The 20,398-nt window shown below is 42.5% G+C and overlaps 1 protein-coding gene across 1 annotated transcript in view; it reads right to left on the bottom strand.

Annotated features, from left to right (window-relative positions):
• Positions 1-20,398, bottom strand: part of slc2a9l2 (solute carrier family 2 member 9, like 2) — a gene marked incomplete at its 3' end in the record, with an annotated part of 127,137 nt that overhangs the window by 41,642 nt on the left and 65,097 nt on the right. Inside the window, exons 10-11 of the mRNA XM_083939221.1 lie at positions 20,009-20,110; positions 16,751-16,826 (exon numbers count right to left, since the gene is read on the bottom strand). Coding sequence (XP_083795347.1) covers positions 16,751-16,826; positions 20,009-20,110 — 178 coding nt within the window. The remainder of the gene's footprint in view (positions 1-16,750; positions 16,827-20,008; positions 20,111-20,398) is intronic.

Genomic DNA, 20,398 nt, shown 5'->3' with positions numbered 1-20,398 from the left:
TATTTCCTCCATTGCTCTGGAGGAATTTTCTACTGTTATAAATACATTACAATTTTCCACAGTCTTGTTCGTGCCATTGGGTTCATGTTTTCATGTTCAGGTGTTTGTATTCCTTGATTAATTACTTATTTTGTTCACTTTGTTTTTTGTCATTCCTCCTGTATGGAGCGTCATAGTTTAGAGATTAATTTGTTAACTTTGCCTTTTGTTTTTTCCTCCTGGACGGAGCGACTTTGTTTTGTACTTTGTTTATTGACTTAGATAATTGTTTTTTCCTCCTGTGCGGAGTGAGTTTTTGTTTGTGGCCTTTTTGCTCTGTGCCACGTTCTTGTTGTCAAGGAATAAATTCAGTTTTGATCCGTGAACCTCCGCATCTGAGTCCTCATTCCTGCCTGACACATACAAATTATAGTGCATTACTTTTTGTAGTTATATGTATGAACAGTGAATGAGGACAACCTGTGTGGGTACAATGCCTGCCATTAGATTCTGGCCCCACATTTCCCTTAATTTCCGCTATCTCTGCTTTTTATTTTGCATAGACACTTGCATGCAAGGCTTAGTGCCACCCGAGACAATTGCGATTGGTTTAATGAAATACAAACGTCTCGCTTTTTCAACCTATAACTATATATATATATATATATGTGTGTGTGTTCACTAATGGAGTCAGACCATACTCTAGTGCTGACACAGTACTGTGGAGAAAGGTCTTGTAATGCAAGACTAATGATATTTCAAATGACTCCCTGTAATGTGCAAGAAACAAATCAAACACTGCAGATCCGGTCGAACTGCAGTTTAATGCAGCTTTAAGAGCTGATTGAAAATGCTCAACATGGGAATACTTTACTGTTTGTGAGTGAGAGGCAGCATTAAATTGTTTGTTTGAATAGCTGACCTGCATCTTGAATTAATTAGCAAACATCAATTAACTATCAGAACCAATTAAGTACTTATTTATATTAGTGTATAAGTATTTTATTTAAATATTGGACACATATTTTGATGAAAAAAGGGAATTTAAAGGGGGAGGGGCAGACAAGGGGCACATTTTTATCTTGTGGTCTCCCTGTAAACGGTCTGAACCAAGCCATTTTCTATGTTAATGCACAATTTACATTAGGACAGTGAAGGGTGCAGTGTGATTTGACACCAATTATCACTGAACAATGTGTATCTATATTGAGTGCTTCAGTTGCTTTTAAATATTAAACTCCAGGCAGCGTGTCTCCATAGTTTACAAAAGAATACCATTTGCATTTTATCTCACTAATGATATTCAAAAACACCAGATGTGTTTGCTTCTGAAGTGAGTAAATGTATTTTGTTTAAATTCTGATCAGAATGCAATTGAAAAGGTGTTCCTCATCTTAATCTTGATAGACATGAATCTGTCCCAAGCCTTAACTTAATCACTGTACTGCTTATGCACGTACCAAAAATACTCTTGTCTTCCAGAGACAGATGAAAGTGATGCTTCTCAGGATAACTAAGGGCATGTGTCCACATATCATTATTTTCTGGCAGAAAGACATTAACTTTAGCCAGGTCAAGCAGAGCGTGGTCAGCAGCTGACTGATACTGAACATACGGTACTAGAGGTGTGACGAGATATCTTCCCATAAGATCTTGCAATATTAAAATGTGATGATATTTCTCATCACAGTGAAAAGATGCCTTGTGATATCAATACATATGTGGCTAAAGGGCAACAGAGTGACAGATAAGACAGGAACAATATGTAAGCAGTGAGAACTGTAAGAACATAGTGCCATCAGCACCATTAAACAAACACGCAACATTTGAGCCCCGTAGCTTCTTTAACATCATGCAACAAGTTGTAGTCACAGTGGCGGCACGTACTGCTCATCCAACCTGAAATATCCGAAGCCTCCGTATGTGACGAGTTGGGACGACGGTTTGGTCTCTTCTGTCTGTCAGCAGCTGAGTGACAGCGGCTAGATAACCTGCCATCACCAGCTGACTGACAAAAATTTACTAACCCAAAATAGTTTTCATGTCGGCTCCATGGGCAGAAATCAACAGTGTTTAACTGATTCATTGATTGTATTTCCCAGGGCAGTGCGAGAAGGGTAACATTTTCACAGATGCACACAGACTGAGCTGATCAGTCAATGTAGATAAGATTAATATGTTCAAAACACATAGGCCTATACAGCGAGAGAAAATGCGGGTGTGGGTCGATATATTTGGAAACTGTCTGTTTTGTGAGATGAGCAAGTGGTGGTCCATACAATGCTTATTCACACACTGTAGCCTATGTTGGCAGACGGGGCCCTTTTGGACGGCGGGGCAGTGACTGCGGGGGTTATACTTTACCGGGGTGAGTACTGTAGGCTACACCATGGCTAACACGAACACTATGCAAAGACACCTGCAGCACAACCAGATCTCTCTGCTAAAATAAACCGCTCCTGTAAAGAAATTACTGAAAATTAAAAATAGTGTTAAAATCTTGTCTCATCTCGTGGACTCACTATCTTGTATCTTCTCGTCTCGTGACCTGAAGGTCTTGTGAAACTCCTTTACAGTACTGATTTATAATTAGTTTGCTATTTTATTTTATTCATCTTTGCAGAGTGATATTTGCAAAATCCACGTACAAAAGGCCTATTTTCAGCTCAAAAATTCCCTGTCAGCCACCATATTGGTAACCAGGGAAATTTTAACTCTTAAATCCGTACGGTTTTAAAAAATCCCATATCGGCCAGGCCCTGGTGTAGGGTGTTGAAAACACAACACTTATCAGAAAAATGCACAAAAGGGCTTTTCTTTCTCTTAATAGATTCCTGAACAGGAGCTACAGTAACACATATTTTCAACCTGAACTGCACAAAAAAGGCCGCTCACAAAAAACCCTGCAATGTGGACACAAGACCCAAGTTCAAAGAATATTTGACCACAAATGTATGTATGTATTTTCATTTACTAATGTTTTACTGACACGGCTGACCGCAATATCAGTCTTGCATTTTTCGACACTGCTCAAAGTTAGAATTTTCTATTGTCACACTTTCTTTATTGCCTGTCAAGGCTGTTTGATTTCAGCTTCCATTGATCCCTCACCCTTGCTTTATTACTGGAGAACAGAAAGGCTGATTTTTTTGCATTACAAAACAGTCTCACTAATGGGCGACATAAGGGAGACAAGGATAAAAAAAATGAGGAGAGAAGGGTTTGTACCATACACAAAGTACGGGAGGATATGAGCATTTGTAATGCTGGAAAATCAACTAACAGGAAACTGCACAGGCTCACGACAAACCACAGATTTAGGTGTTAAGTGTGAGGGGTGGCAGCATGGGTGTGAAGTTTATTGTCATGCTAGGCAACAGTCAAATCTCTGGTTTATTTGACAAGTGAGTCATCAGGATTAATTATTATAATTTTTCAACTGTGAAATAAGAATGCTCCAATTGTGATCAAATCTGAAAGTACCACACCTTGATGAAAGTGTCAGATTGCCAAACAAAGCAGACTAAACACACACTCACACTCTACTGAGGAATAAGGGTCGAGATTTAAATCCAAATAATTCAAACTGTGGAGCAACAACTTGCTACTGCAATTGAGTCAATGCTGTCATCAAGATCTGCTGAACCATAAATTATGATGAAGCTGCATCAAGTGTTGAGTGAGACACAAGCCATGTATATTGCTTCCTTCTGTGAAATGGCTACCACAGAATTATACTGCCCTAATAATCACATGTCGTTGGTGAATACATTAGGATGTAAAATTTTAACTCAAACCCACGCTGGGTGCATCAAATGTTCAGAAGCAGATCATTAGCAACTATTCCACACCTGTTGATGACAGGTGATCAATAACATCATAGATGGGAAGACCGTTGACAGGATGTTAATTATTGTGAATTTACACCATGGCACTAAAACAGAACATTACATTAGAAGAAGTCCCCATCTTCATCTCTAGAATGAAATGACACCAAAGAAAAAAAACAGAAAAAAACCCCGTCTGTTTCTCAATAATGAGAAGCAAACATATGGAAGGAGATCACACTCCAGTGTTTTGGTCACATCCTCGCTGTGAAAGACTGATGGATTAATGGATCCTACACAGTTTGTTACAGCCACTTAAAGAAACCTCTGTCCCATGGGGGAAATTTTCTGGTCTCAAACTAAAGAATAACGAACCAGTGCATCTTTGTGGAAGTGTCGGTCTCTGTTACAACCTGCCCTATGTTGATGCTATACAGCCATTGACGCATAGGTAATCCACTGAGAAAATATTTCTGTCACTTTTCACTTTTCAGGAGGCCGATATTAATTGACTCCTGTCAAGTGTGATTCCTTCTATATTGACAGCTCCAGTTGTTAGAAATATCCAATGCTTATTAAAATGCAATCTGTCATCCCACTCATGCAGACTGCAGACACGAAGCCCTATCTGGTCTTGTTAGTTTGTTTATTATATCTGGTCTTGTTAGTTCTTCTTATATAGACACCAGCATTATAAGGGTTGTGAAAAAGCTTGGGGAGTGTTGTTTCTGTGGTTTGACAAGCTGGCAGAATCTGACACGCTCAACGGGATAGTCAGAAAAAGAGAATCAACAATTTCCATGAACTGTGTGATGAATGTATGGGGAAAAGTAGCAGACAGTGTCAGGCTGCTAAGGAAGAAGAAGAAACTGAGCTAAGAACCTGTGAGTTGAGTTATAAAAGAAAACTGTTTTGATTTCTTTGTTTTAAATGAAAATGTGTTTCATGGTTTAAAGTTTCTAAACTGTCGGCTAATTATACTCTATAAGAACTTTGGAAAGCAAATTTTTGATCCTCTAAATTCAGAAATGAAAATAGAGGGTACGTCCTACTATTTCCATTTCTGAATTTAGAGGATCAAAAATTCAACTGTAACATAACTATTGTTGGCCTTTAAAAGTATGATCTCCATACCACTTGGTTAGCTTCAGGGACATATACAGTAAAATATACCAATTTACATTTGCTAGACATACCTGCACCATGGGTACTCCTAACTAGTTCTGCTGTTTGACAGTAGTTCCACCTGTCAATCATCTGACTCAAACCATCAGAAAATGTGCTTAAAATGTCCGATCTGCAGCTCCAGCAGCTGCATGCCAATTTGAAGTGCTATGCATGCCAAAATATACATACTGTACAGACCTTCGCTTTGAACCAAGAAAAAAATGTGAGAGAAATGTATAGGTGTAACAGAGCAGGTGTTATAGGGTAATTAATGTTACTTCAGCTGATGCCAGAATCAGAATTTCACTGCTGCAGTGTAAAAACTATTACTGTGACTTCCATATGTCACGGACTTAATGCGGACAATGTGCAGGCAATACAGATAATTTCAGGGTCGCACTTTATGTGTGAAAGGGGGTTACAAATAGCCTCGAAATCCAGAGCCACATCTATCCAGACATAGGGTTTTGGAACTGTAGTATTCCCGCTACATGTGTCAATGACCAGGCCGAGTGTTCAGAAAGTGACGTTTACTGAGAGGTTGCAGGCAAAAATACATCTGTACTATGTCCTGTCTTCTCTGGCGTTGCCTCAGGCAGCAGCTTGTAGCAGCAGCTCCCATTGTGTTTTTTTAACTTTGTTATTTGTTGGTTCAGTCTTTTCGTTTGTTTTGTCAAATGAATAGAATTCTGTGCATAAACGTTTTGAATTTTTGTAACAGAGAACCTTGCAGGTAGTAGGGGGGGCATTGTTTTAAACACATGAACAGCTGATTGCGCTGTGTAAGCCTGTTGTAGGTGCAACCGGCGTCCCAAAGATGATTATTAATTTCTGGATTAACGTGAACTTTCAGTTTGATTATGAGAAGGCCTCAGCCTGATCAAACAAAGGGAAAGACTTGGCCCAAAAGCCTGGCAGCCTTTGTCCCTGAGGGCATGATCACAGACAAAGGCCTGCCATGCAACTCTCCCTGAACAGGTCACACCCAGGTGTGAACTCTCTAAGGGACCCCCAAACTGTTAGTCCATTGGCTGACCTGACCTCTGGGGATGACATCACCATCATGCCAATAAAACTGTAGGACACCTCCTGGTCTCTGTCTTTCTTGGACTCTTTCTTCGAATCTCCACACTCCACTCAACACTCTTCTGCGGGATCCAGGGACCGGCTGCCAGCTGTCCCTAAGCCCTGAACATGGCCTGTATGGGGTAGGATCATCAGCCAGGTTAACCAACCAGTTACCAACCCAACTGAACAGAACAAAGAGTGATCTGATTCCTCTTTTGTCTAAGAGCAAACAACCAGGACGAGCCACTGGCATCGAAGCAACACAACTTATCTTTCCCATCTCATGGACTGGTAACTAATCACCAACTGGGCATTACTACATGTTATAAGAATGTATGAACGGCTAAGCAGAACTGTAACTTTGTTATAACCTGATTTATAACTTCTGCGGTCTTCAGCCTGCTGGCTTTTGTGTAACTTAAATGTTCACACCATCTCTGCAGGGGTCCAAGCCCCACGCCTCTCCTCTTATTCTCACACACACGCACACACACACACACACACACACACACACACACACACACACACACACACACACACACGCACACACACACACACACACACACACAAATACATTTGCTGTTAGCTTTAGTTAGTTTATTGTGTTTTGTTTGTTGCATTTATTAATTTGTTAATAAGTGTTTGTGTTTACCATATGTCTGTTTATTTAATATTACACAAAGATGAATGAGCCAGCCTCTACTAAGAAAATAACTTTTAAATCCTCCAACCGTTTAAACTATTACATTTATTGGTGTTCAAACCTTAATTAGAATAGAATAGAATAGAATAGAATAGACTTTATTGATCCCACAGCGGGGAAATTCACATGAGCAGTAGCTTACAACACAGACACAGACAACACAGACCCTTAGTTTACATAAGGTAAACAAAGATAATTAAAATAAAATAGAAGATAAAAATAAAAAATAAGAATAGAAAATATACTATATACAATATACAACAATTTACACTATGTGTCATAAATATGAAGTGGAAAAACTACAGTGGATGGAAATACTAAGTACAGATGTTACAAATATGCATTACAAAAGTGACTTGTGATGATGTGGAAGTGTAATTGCACATGGGTGAATTGACAAAATAAACATAACAATCATTACAAATTATTATTGTGCAGTCTGACTGCGGTCGGGATGAACGACCTGCGGAAGCGTTCTTTTTTGCATCTCGGATGCAGCAGTCTGTGGCTGAAGGAGCTGCTTAAGGCACCCACAGTGTCATGGAGGGGGTGAGAGGTGTTGTCCATGATCGATGTTAGTTTGGATAACATCCTCCTCTCACCCACCTCCTCAATGGAATCCAGGGAACAGTCTAGGACTGAGCCAGCTCTTCTGATCAGTCTGTTTAGTCTCTTCCTGTCCCTCTCTGAGCTTCCACAGCCCCAGCAGACCACCGCATAAAAGATAGCAGACGCTACCACAGAGTCATAGAAGGTCCTCAGAAGTGCCCTGCACACTCCAAAAGACCTCAGTCGCCTCAGTAGATGGAGGCGACTCTGGCCCTTCTTGTACAGGGCGTCGGTGTTGTGGAACCAGACTTGGAGTGAGGATGGTGTAGTTGTTGCTGTTGGAGAGGCAGTGGGATGGAATGGGGGAGCCGACCAGGACAGCTGCTGTGGAGAAGGGGGCGAGGGGGAGCATGAGGGGGAGGGAAACGTGTCGCCATCGAATCTGGTGAAGAACTGGTTCAGCTCATTCGCCAAGACCTGATCACCTGATACAGGGCCCCTCCCACTGTCCTTGGAGTTGCCAGAGATGGTTTTCAGGCCTCTCCAGACCTCCCTGGCGTTGCTCCCCTTTAGCCGCTCCTCCAGCTTCCTCTTATAGCTGTCTTTTCCTCTCCTAGTAGTTTATTATATTTAATGAGACTTTTATATTAGTTGTCACTCAGTCTATGACGGTGGTGCCCCGAGGAACTCTGGTTTAACAAGAGTATTTTTATTATTATCTTTGATAATTATTGGTGATAGCAAATATTTACTTGATTAATAATAAGTTTATTGAGAATACTCAATCTCATATTCTGAACGTGAGTCAAGGCCCTACATTTATTTGGTTCACTGTGTGAAGTTTTTAATAAATTATTAAGTTAAATTATAATAATAAATTATATAAAGTTATTCATTTTTAGTAATTTTTCTTTATTCATTTTCTTTTTCAAATATTTCATTTGATAGTCACACTTTTGATCCAATTAACCTAAAGAACCTACACTGTGCTGCTGCCCGGAGACTAGGGTTGCCAACTTCCTGAAGAAAAAAAAAAGGGACACCTTATTGGCTTCATTTTTCCTGGCATAGTGAATCTATTTTGTATACAATACGTGAAGCGATTTTTTTTTTTTACTATTTGACTCAATCCTGAATTGGATTAGATGCATATTTGAGTGATGTAAACACATAGAAAATAAATAATTATCAGCATTTCTTTATACAAAATAACAAAATTTAACAGAATAAAATAAATATCTTTCCTGCCCAACTTAAAACTGTATAAATTAATATAAAACAACACAGAACAGAACATAGCACACAATTAATGCAACAAGAAAAGTGCAAACATAAAGTCTGAGTAAAACTTGTAAACAAAAAACACTTGTGCCTCAAAGACCATGATTGTAGCCTACAGTTGTAGTCGGTGTATTTATTTTTCCATCTGTACTTCTGAGCTCTTGCTGCAGCAAGGAGCTGTTTGTCTAAAACTAAAATTATTATTCATTATTGTTATTCATCTATGTATTAGTTTGATGTATTATGTATCTACTTAATGTACTCATCTAGTAATTGTACTTGCTTATTACACAGAAAATAATATTGTTATATATTTCTCCATACAATTCAGACATTCGTTGTACTTTCCCATATTAACCTTAACCAGAGGGTTAAAATCATTATTTACATACAATAAAATTGGACTATAAATTGGTCTAGGGTTCCCCTAGTTTTGGTGTCTCTTATGTTTCTCGTGTGCCCACTGCCCACCTCCAGAAGCCTGTCACTTTAGGTATTATTTCACCATGGGCTATGGAAAAAGTCTGCCAGCACACAGCGCAGTGCGCTTTGAAAATGGTATTGTGCATTTTTTCCACCCATGTTTTTCCTTCTAACCATTCCTCTCTGTATTTTTGCTTTCTTTTCTCCTTTTTTTGGAGGAGTAGTTTCATTGCTGCTAGAAGATGTACCGCCCGTGACCTGTAAGTACTGTCAGCGTCACTGCCCTCCATGCTGCTTTGTTGTCTTCCGGTATCTTCTTCGCAAGCAACAATACCTTGACCAATGAAATGCTTCTCCAATAGCAAGCCCTGGATTACCAGTGACCTGAAGGCCCTCCTGAACAAGAAGAAGAGGGCTTTCAGGACAGGAGACAGAGAGGAGCAGAGGCCAAGCTCTGACAGAACAGTGTGAGGGATGTGTGGGCAGGAATGAAGCACATTAAATCTGTGAGCGTATAACCAGTTTTTCAACAGGTTTAGCTCACCTCCTGTTGCCCCATCAATACCCCCAACCCCCCACACACTCTCACTGTCCCCAATGGCTTGACCCTCTTCCCAGCATTCTCTTGTACAACACCTCTCCACCTGCCCCCCAAACAAGGAGTGGATGATGCTGTCATCTACTTGCTGCAACAAGCCCATATGCATCTGGATGGTGGGGGAGGTATTGTGAGGATCACTTTCTTTGATTTCTCAAGGGCTTTCAACACCATTCAGACTCTGCTTACGGGTGAGAAGCTGCGGGTGGTGGGTGTTGACGACTCGATGATCTCCTGGATTACTGACCACTTGACAGGTAGGCCACAGTTTGTCAATCTGGGCAGTGTCCTGTCTAAAGTGGTGGTCAGTGATACAGGAGCTCCACAGGGAACTATGCTTTCACCCTTCCTCTTCACCTTATACACCACTGACTTTCAGTACAACACTGAGTCATGTCACCTGCAGAAGTTTTCTGACGACGCAGCTGTTGTCGGGTGTGTAAAGGGAGGGGATGAGGGTGAGTACAGGACACTGGTAGACAACTTTGTAGAGTGGTCTGAACAGAATCACCTGAGGCTGAACGTCAACAAGACCAGAGAGATGGTGATCGACTTCGGCTGGAAGAAGAGGATGCCTTCACAGCCACCACGGATCAGGGGAGAGGTGGTGGAGGAGGTGGAGGACTACAAATACTTGGGGGTGGTGATCGACAACAGACTGAACTGGAAATCTAACACAGAGGCTGTATGCAAGAGGGGATGAGCAGACTCTACTTCCTGAGGAAGCCGAGATCCATCAACATGTGCATCAAGATGTATCTAGATCGTCTACCAGTCGGTTGTTGCCAGCACCATTTTCTTTGCTGCTGTGTGCTGCAAACTTAGAAAACCGTTGACCGTTAAAAGGGGGGCCATTATCTGTTTGCAGAACTCTGGGAATGTCAAACACTTTGTCCAAGACAGGGATGATTGTGTTGGCTGAGAAAGATCTCACCATCTCAACAACTGAGGTATTCACCTGTCTGAAATGGGCCATAGAAATCAGAGCATATATTATGCCAGGGGGCCTCTGGCAGTTGGACATTCTGAGTGTGTGGCCGGTGTGTTGGCTAAACAGTTCTTAACAATGGATTCAGCTTTCTGATCAATGCTAGGGAATCTGACTTTCTGCAGGATTGGATCTTTGTGTGTTTCCTCCTTTATTTCCACAAGAGTCAGGCTTTGGGTGCAGCATGCTGTGCCACAAAATTGACATACTCCTCTGCTACCTTCACTGCTCTTGTGTTCTCACCTGCATGCAGCTGGATGGGCTGACGGGATATGTAGTCAGCAGGATTTTCTGCTCCTTTCCTGTATTCCACTCTGAGGTCATATGGCTGTAGCCTCAGTCCCCATCTCTCAATCCTCGCTGGTGGTTTTGAACGAGGGTTGTTCCATATGTGCTCCAGAGCTTTATGGTCTGTAATGAGAGTGAATGGGTTGCCATACAGATACAAGTGGAAGTGTTCACAACTCCACACGATGGCCAACACTTCCTTTTCAGTCTGTGAGCAGCGTCTCTTTACATCACTGAGAGCACGGCTGGCATATGCTATGGTGCGCCTCTCCCCTGACTTATTCTTTTAGTAGAGAATGGCACTGTGGCCAACCGGGCTGGTATCTACCACAAGCTCTGTGTCTTTATCTGGATCACAGTATGACATCACTGTGTTGCTTGTCAGGCTGTCCTTGATAGTCTGTAGTGCTCCGGCATGTTCTGGATCCCAGGTCTAGTTTAGAGAAAACTGTAGCTCCATTTAACTTGTGGATTATATCATTGATGGTGGGGTTGATGTGTTGTTCACGCTGGATGGCGTGTTCGCCTATCTCATGTCGACGCAAACTCTCACCTTGTCTGGGTCCTTAAGCTTGGGTGGTGTAACGATCAGGGAAACCAACGTCTTAGGGACTGTGACTGTCTCAGTGATACCTTCCTCCTCAAGCCTTTTCAGCTCCTCTTCAACTTTTGCATTATGTGAAAGGGAACTCTCCTATGTGGCTGACAAAATGTCTTTGTTGATATGTAGTTGCACGTGTAAGCCTTTCAGTTTTCCAATTTGATTTGACCGGCACTGCTTTCCAAAGTGATTAAGATTGCCACATGCTTTACAGTCCTTTCCTTTTGCAGGGCATTCGCCATCATGTGGGTATTTTCCTCCGCAATTTCGGCACTGGTTGTTGGGCTTGGCTCTCCCGGCACGTCGGCTCGTAGCTGCTCACCCCTTCTGGTGCACTGTGTTCACTGACACAGTGCTCTCTTCCATGCCTGCGTCTTGCTGCTCAGACAGTGCCAGCGCTCTCCCGCTACACTAACAGGTTGTTTAGGCTGGTTCCTGGCTCTCTAAGCATTCTTCTGCACAGTCTGTTTGAACTGCAACTCTGAATCAACTGTGCCTTAATTTCTTCGTCGACGTGGACAAAAACTTTTCAAAATCAAAATCAATATTCAATTCTTGAAGGATAATGCTGGTACCCAAAGACATCTAAAAACTCCTGAAATAGGGCTGTGTACTTTAATTTAGGCACAGTGAGTATAGCTAGTGTATTTCATTCTGAAACAACACTGCAACTGCATTATGACAAGGAAAATGTCACATGAAATGTCTTTGAAGTTTTTTTTATTACTTTGACATTCTATTAACAGTGGACTTATATTGCACAGAGGAAAAAGGCTACACAAACAATACCTGTACATAGGTTGTTGGTTATGTTGACCATAAAAATGTGAAATAACAGATATATCCTTTTGTGGTTTTAATAGATAACTCTATGATACAGGGATCGTATATGTTTTACTCTCACTATCATTCCAACCATACAGTAATTCAAAACACCAGGAATTTACAGCTGAAAAATAATTTCTTTGGAAAGCCATTAAACATTTCACAAGACTACATTTTTATTAGTTGTTCATTTATTATTTTTCCCTACATCTTGTCGTATTTTTCTCTACTATTTTTTAAACGAGTCTGCTAGTTTGCCTCATAACAGCTCTACCAACTGAGAGGTTTTCTCCCTGGGTTCGGCATCATCCATCATGAAGTGACTGCTCCGATACATATTACCCTCAGGTGCAGAGGCCCTTAAAGGTGCTTGTAAAGCCTGAAGTATTTTTTTTCTCACCCAACGACTGTTACGAAGGATTTTGAAGATTTAATACTGCATGCAGTGAAAAAAGCTGATAATGATGTGAATTAATCTAACACGCTAAGACTTATTGTTTGCCAAATCCATTTGCCAAATTCATTCAGAAAGAGGGGGAAATGCACCATGCACTTGTCAGTCTTAAGAGTGGAATAAAAGTGGCCCATAAAAACGCTGTATGGAAAAGAATAATGGAGGCAGTCAACCCGAAGCAACGCTCCACTGTGACCCATGTGCGTGTGTGCGCACTGCTGAACCTGCGCTCCTGCTCTGGTTTGCCAGCGGGGTTATTAAGTATTCCGTTAGAGGATAACCTTTGTCACCCGGTTTGATTTAATGCAATTTATCAAGGGTAGCCACCAACCGAGGAGATGACTTTGGCTCTACAGTGCGCTTTCCTTTTCATTCATTCATTCATCTTTAACCGCTTGTCCCTGTCGGGGTCGCAGGGTGCTGGAGCCGAGCTGTTTTGAAATATAAAAGAATCGTGTGTGTCCCCCCCTGGCCACCTGGCCACCATGTTTAAAAGCGACAGCTTGGCTTCACAAATCACCTGTACATTTATCGAGTGGTAGTTTTTGCGATTGATGAATGCGTAATCATTCATGGATGGTGCCTTCAGACGCACATGAGTACAATCAATTGCTTCAACCACAATTTTTATTTTTTTTTATTCGTTTTAAGAATCCGTTTTGATCCGTTCTTTATATGTGACTGCTTATGCTTAATGACAGCTGAGGTTTGTTCATTATTTTCAGCTGCACCGCAAATACACAGGCTGAAATGTGCGTAGACGATCTCAGACCAGACGTGAGATTTGATCGTAGCTCCCGCTCACGTCCAAATTGATAAATGCCGAAGTTTGCTAGGAAATGGTCGTACACACGTTTTTCTGCCGTACGTTGGTTTGATAAATGAGGGCCATTGTGTGTATCGGGTGTGTGTGAGTGCGTGTGTGTGAGGAAAAGGCGAGAGAAACTCATTTTATTGCTTTATTTCATCCTTTTAGCTAAAGAATTGATGCTAGAAGGGTTTAATTTGAGTTATTTGAGAATTTTCATTTGATTTACACTTGATTTATTCTGGTAAAAAGAGAAGTAAAAGTGATAATAATTATATATTTTATTATTATAAATGAATATTTTTTATTTTTTTATTTAAATTCATATATAGGTCATATTTATGTTATTTATTTTAACTAAGAATTTATGACATATAGTCATTTAATTTAACTGAAATTAATGAATGTGGCCAGTTCTATATGTCAGGTTGTTTTGAGGGGATGTGATTCCGTGACACCTGATGTTTGAAGAGAGGACATCAGCGACACCAGTAGTCAACGCTAAAGAGAGAGAATACCAGCATCTTAGCGCTAAGAGTACTCCTAAGAACTAAAAGTTAAGATTAATTTCTTACAAAGCCTCTGAGACCAACTTTTACCAAGGAGTCGTACGGACTCCTAAGATAAGACTAGAGGGTAGGGTTGACCTCGTTGCTATGGATGACATGTACAAAGCTTCTATTCCCACAGTGATTGGCTGAGAGGGAATGAGTTCCTAAGAGTGAATCAATGATAGAATCACTTCAATGGGGAAGCGACTGAATCCCCGCACTATGTAGGGTCTGGATACGGCATTTATCGTCTGGTGCAAAATCCTCCTGACCAACAGCTGTGAGATGCCAAGATCATCTGCGTTGGACAGCTGCATTTTTCCTGTGGCCCGATAGGGGAAAGTTGTAACAACTTTAATCTCGAGTGATATTGGGTGTTTTTTATTTGTTGGTTATGTGATGGCATCCCTGACCAACTACCACATTCATACCGCCATCTCCATTAGGGCGATACTTTTTTAAAAGCTTGCTATCATTTAATCTCTCCAAAATGTTGACTGCAGCAGCCTTCTTAGGTCGTTCTTGATTTAGTGACTTAGGAGTCCTCGGCAGGCTACTTTTAGTGCTAAAATGCTTTGCTTTTTACACTAATCTTAAAAAGCTAGGAGTCCTAAATTAAGGAGTGGGATGCCCCTTATTATTAACAGTCACTCCTAAATCAGCAAGTTAAGAACTACTCTTTACCTTAAGATGTTTTGTGATTAGGCCCCAGGTGCACAGTTGGTTAAATGGAATGCAATAAAAGCCATGAGTATACTACCTAAATCAAAGCCACTGAAACAAAACCAAACAAGAGATTCATATTTCATCATGATTAGTACACCTGCTCTGTTTATATTTCCATTACAGAAGTGAAATCTGTCTTTATTTTATGTAATTTCTTCATTGTTCAACATTTCCCACAATTGCAATTGGGAAGCAGTTCAATTGAGATAAGAGAAAAAGGGTAGGTGGTGTAAAGGGCATTTTACTTAGTTCAATAACGAGGCTGATGATGAATGATAGGTAGACAGGATCAGGCAAAGAATATCAGCAGGCTGACGGAACGCCTTCAACAGGGAGTCAAATAGTAGGTAACAGAAACTGATGGAACACTACTACAAATAGGCAACATGGACAATCTGACAAGGCATGGAGCTGAGCACAAGGACATTCAGATGTTTCACAGCTGAGTAAACGTAATGAGAATGCCCAATGGGTAGGTATGGTATGAAAGGATTTACAAAACACATGGAGGCCTGGGAGAAAGAGAGAGTGATGGTGAAAGTGTTGCAGGAACATATTCACATCTTAGCTTAAAAACAGGTTTGCTAAAAGTTTTATGAGTTGCTGGAGAGTCTTAAAATAGACAGAAATGAAGACAGGAAAGAAGGAAGAAATAAAAAATTGTTATGATTAAAATAATTTATTCTAATGGTTCTGAATTGCAGGTTGCACACATAGTATTGACGCTGAGTGTTACACCTAAAAGATTATTGACATGGTACCTTCTCTGAATACATTAGAGAAATGTTTGCTGGCAATAGGAAAGTGAAACTGCCTTTTCTAAACGTTTCAAGGTCATTGGTTATTTACAGTGATCTCATCTCACACATTAACAGTTTTATCTCTCAGGTTATTTGTAGTTAAACACAATTCATCATATCCCTACAGGGTGGGTGGGTAGATGAAAATGCATAGTTGCAAGTAACAAAATACAAGGTGTGAAATATCCAGGGTCTAATTTAATAACTATGAGCACTATTACAACAAACACTCAACACTCAAATGCTTTTATAGACAGTCTTTTGTGTTTTCATCAAACTTTTATATATCTGGGCCACTGTTTTCCCCAGTATAATGACTTAAGAAGAATTGTTGCTCCTCATTCACACACCCACAAGCTCAAAGCACCACCGGGGTCTTCCCTCCTGTGCATTTTCTTCTCTTTCCCTCTCTTCACCATCAATTTTTCTGCACTTTCTACCGCTTCACTGTTCTCATCTCATCCTGATACACTAAGGCACTTCATTGGACACTCCCTGGAGCAATTATTACTCAGAAGAGATGTATATGTGTGATGACAGCGATAGCCTCACCTTGAAAATCAAAGTCAACCTCCCACCAAGACCCACTGTTCACACACTATCCTTGTACATCTGCAGTCTGTGTGTGTGTGTGTGTGTGTGTGTGTGTGTGTGTGTGTCTGTGTGTGTGTGTGTGTGTGTGTGTGTGTGTGTGTGTGTGTGTGTGTGTGTGTGTGTGTGTGTGTGTATATATATATATATATATATGTTAATAGGAGTTGTACAATAACATATGACATCACCTTCAACTGTGATTCTAACTACTGACACACTAGTTTATACCAGTTGTTTAAGTTTAAAAAGCACTGAAAATACAGCTTGGTGTCCCTTTGCAACATGTTGTGAAAGTGAGGACGAGCATTGGGTCACTCACATTTATTATTCGACAACTACTTCACTGAATTGCAGCCAATCATGAATAACACAGTTGGATAAAAAATAACTGGGTATTTACTTCAGTGCAGTTTGAAGGGAGGTGGAGCATTGATGATTGTAGAGCAGGAAAATATAAAATCAAGAAAGAGAAGAAGCAAAGGAAGAAATCTTAGCTAGTAATGTAGGTCAGTATTTTTACCTGGCCCAGAGCAAAAGGACGCAATCACAGCCAGTATACAGATGTAACTCAGGTAGGGCATCCATGACAGACTGTCCTGAATAAGAGAGTGAAAGAGATGATATTGCTATATAATTTTGAAGATAAATCTCGAAATGAATAAATAACACCTACCTACATCTGATATTTTATTTAGATTTTGTTTAGCATCACAAAATATGTTTGATAATATGACATATATTCCATGTAATACCAGAGGCTATGCCTATGCCTAATTTGCACAGGGTAGGAATCCTGATGGCAATTTGTTCACAGTATATTGGCGTCCCTATGGGCCCACCACTCACAGGAAGAACCGCTGGGGTCGGGTGCGCTGCTAAAACGGTGTCAGTGAAGGTGAGGGGCCTCGACGGACCGGAACCGGGCAGCAGAGGCTGGCTCTGGGGACGTGGAATGTCACCTCTCTGTCGGAGAAGGAGCCGGAGCTTGTGCGGGGAGGTGGAGCGCCACCAGTTGGATCTGGTGGGGCTTACCTCGATGCACAGTCTTGGTTCTGGAACCATACTCCTGGATAGGGGCTGGACCCTATTCTTCTCTGGAGTTGCCTAGGGTGTGAAGTGCCGGGCGGGTGTGGGGATACTCACAAAACCCCAGCTGAACACCGCAGTGTTGGAGTTTACCCTGGTGGACGAGCGGGTCGCCTCCGTATGCCTGCGGGTGGTAGGGGGGACACACTGACTGTTGTTTATGCATATGCACCGAAGAGCAGTTCAGAGTATTCGGCCCTCTTGGAGACCCTGAATGAAGTCCTGCATGGGGCTCCAGTAGGGGACCCCATAGTTCTGCTGGGAGACTTCAATGCCCACGTGGGCAACGATGGAGACACCTGGAGAGGTGTGATTAGGAGGAATGGCCTTCCTGATCTAAATCAGAGCGGTCGTCTGTTATTAGATTTCTGTGCTAGTAAGATTGTCTATAACTAACACTGTGTTCGAACATAAGGATGCTCATGAGTATACGTGATACCAGAGCACCCTAGGCCAAAGGTCGATGACCGATTTTGTGATCGTATCATCTGATCTGAGGCTGTATGTTTTAGACACTCGAGTTACGAGAGGGGCAGAGCTGTCAACTGATCACCATCTGGTGATGAGTTGGGTCAGAGGATGGGGGAAGATTCTGGACAGACCAGGTAAGCCCAAACGGGTAGTGCGGTTTGAACTGGGAACGTCTGGAGGAAGTCCCTGTCTAAGAGATCTTCAATTCACACCTCCGGTGCCCCTCCTGTGGAGGTTGGGGGCATTGAACCGGAGTGGGCAATGTTAAAAGCTTTCATTGCTGAAGCTGCAAGAGTGAGCTGTGGCTTCAAAGTCTTAGGTGTCTCAAGGGCCGGTAACCCTTCCGGGAGAAGTTTGGAGAAGTCATGGAGAAGGACTTTCGGGCGGCACCAAGGTGCTTCTGGAAACCATTAGGCACCTCAGGAGAGGGAAACGGGAAACCCTCCAAGCTGTTTACAGTAAGGACGGGATGCTGGTGACCTCAGCTGATGAGGTAATCGGGCAGTGGAAGGAGCACTTTGAGGAACTGCCTAATCCGACTAACATGCCCTCTTCTGCAGAGGCAGAGCTGGAGGCTGATGGGGAATCACCGTCAATATCTCTGGCGGAAGTCACTGAAGCAGTCAAGCAACTCCACAGTGGCAAAGCCCCAGGGATTGATGGGATTTGTCCAGAAATGATGAAAGCTTTGGGTTGGTTGACACGTCTATTCAAAATTGAGTTGAAGTCTGGGACAGTGCGAAGGGAGTTGCCGACCGGGATGGTGGTTCCCCTGTTCAAAAAGGGGGGCCAGAGAGAGTTTCCAATTACAGGTGTATCACACTGCTCAGCCTCCCTGATGAAGTCTACTCCAAGGTGCTGGAAAGGAGGGTTTGTCCTATAGTTGAACCTCAGATTGAAGAGGAACAATGCAGATTCCGTCCTGGATGGGGAACAACTGACCAGCTCTTCACTCTCTCAATGATTCTGGAGGGGGCCTGGGAGTATGCCCATACAGTCTACATGTGCTTTGTGGATCTGGAAAGAGCATATGACCAGGTCCCCCGGGAGATACTGTGGGCGGTGCTGTGGGTGAGGGGGTCACTTCTGAGGGCCATCCGATCTCTATACACTCAAAGCGAGAGTTGTGTCCAGATCCTCGACAATAAATCGGATTTGTTCCCAGTGGGGATTGGCCTCCGGCAGGGGTGCACTTTGTCACCAATCCTGCTTGTTCCTGTCCATTTTCATGGACAGGATATCGAGGCGTAGTCGTGGTGGGGAGGGGTTGCAGTTCGGTGGGCTGATGATCTCGTCTCTGCTTTTTGCAGATGACGTGGTACTGATGGCGTCATCCGTCAGTGACCTTCAGCACTCACTTGATCAGTTCGCAGCCAAGTGTGAAATGGCTGGGATGAGGATCAGCACCTCCAGATCTGAGGCCATGGCTCTAAGGAGGAAACCGTTGGATTGCTTACTGCGGGTAGGGAATGAGTCCTTATCTGAAGTAAAGGAGTTCAAGTACCTCAGGATTGTTCACGAGTGAGGGGACCATGGAATGTGAGTTTGGCCGGAGAATCGGAGCAGCGGGGCCGGTATTGCAGACGCTCTACCACACGTTGTGAGAAAAAGAGAGCTGAGACGGAAGAAAAAGCTCTCGGTCTACCAGTCAATCTTCGTTCCTACCCTCACCTATAGTCATGAAAGCTGGGTCATGACCGAAAGAACAAGGTCACGGGAACAAGCGGCCGAAATTGGTTTTCTCAGGAGGGTGACTGAAGTCTCCCTTAGAGATAGGGTGAGAAGTTCAGCCATCTGTGAGGAACTCGGAGTAGAGCTGCTGCTCCTTTGTGTTGAAAGGAGCCAGATGAGGTTGTTCAGGCATCTGGTAAGGATGCTCCCTGGGTGCCTCCCTAGGGAGGAGTTCCAGGCATGTCCAGCTGGAAGGAGGCCTCTGGGAAGACCCAGGATTAGGTGGGGAGATTATATCTCTACACTGGCCTGGGAACGCCTCAGGATCCCCCAGTTAGAGCTGGTTAATGTGGCCCGGGAAAGGGAATTTTGGGGTCCCCTGCTAGAGCTACTGCCCCCGCGACCCGATCCCGGATAAGCGGTTGAAGATGAGATGAGATGAATGAGATATATTGGCAGCCCAGTGCAGAGCACCAGTGGGCATTGAGACACCTCTTCACTGACAGTATGTTTGGAATGGGGTCAGTGAAGAAGAGGAAGAGCGGCTTACCTGGAAATTGAGGAACACTGTGAGCAGGCTGAAGAACACGGCCATGGCAGAGAAACCAAAGATGAGAAGGGGCTTCCTTCCAGTTCGTTCTATCACTAAGCCCTAGGAACAGTACAAAAAAAACACTGTTTAATTTTAGAAGCATAATAAGGAGTTTCTGTACCATGGCTATATGATTATAAACCAATTTCCGCTAGCAGCATGGCTCTCTGGATGCCAATGTCGGTCTGTAGGTCAGTCCACCACTTTGGCTGAAATATTGCAACTATTGAATGCATTGCCTTGAAATTTGGGGGCCCAGAGCTGAATCTTACAGACTTGTGATCACTTAACTTTTCACCTAACCCTATCATAAGGTCAAAAATGACTTTGGTTTATGTCCAAATACCT

Source organism: Echiichthys vipera (genome assembly GCF_963691815.1).
Source record: "Echiichthys vipera genome assembly, chromosome: X".
Lineage (NCBI taxonomy): Eukaryota > Metazoa > Chordata > Actinopteri > Perciformes > Trachinidae > Echiichthys > Echiichthys vipera.
Note: the sequence above shows the minus strand (reverse complement) of the source record. Positions and strands in the feature narration are given on the sequence as shown.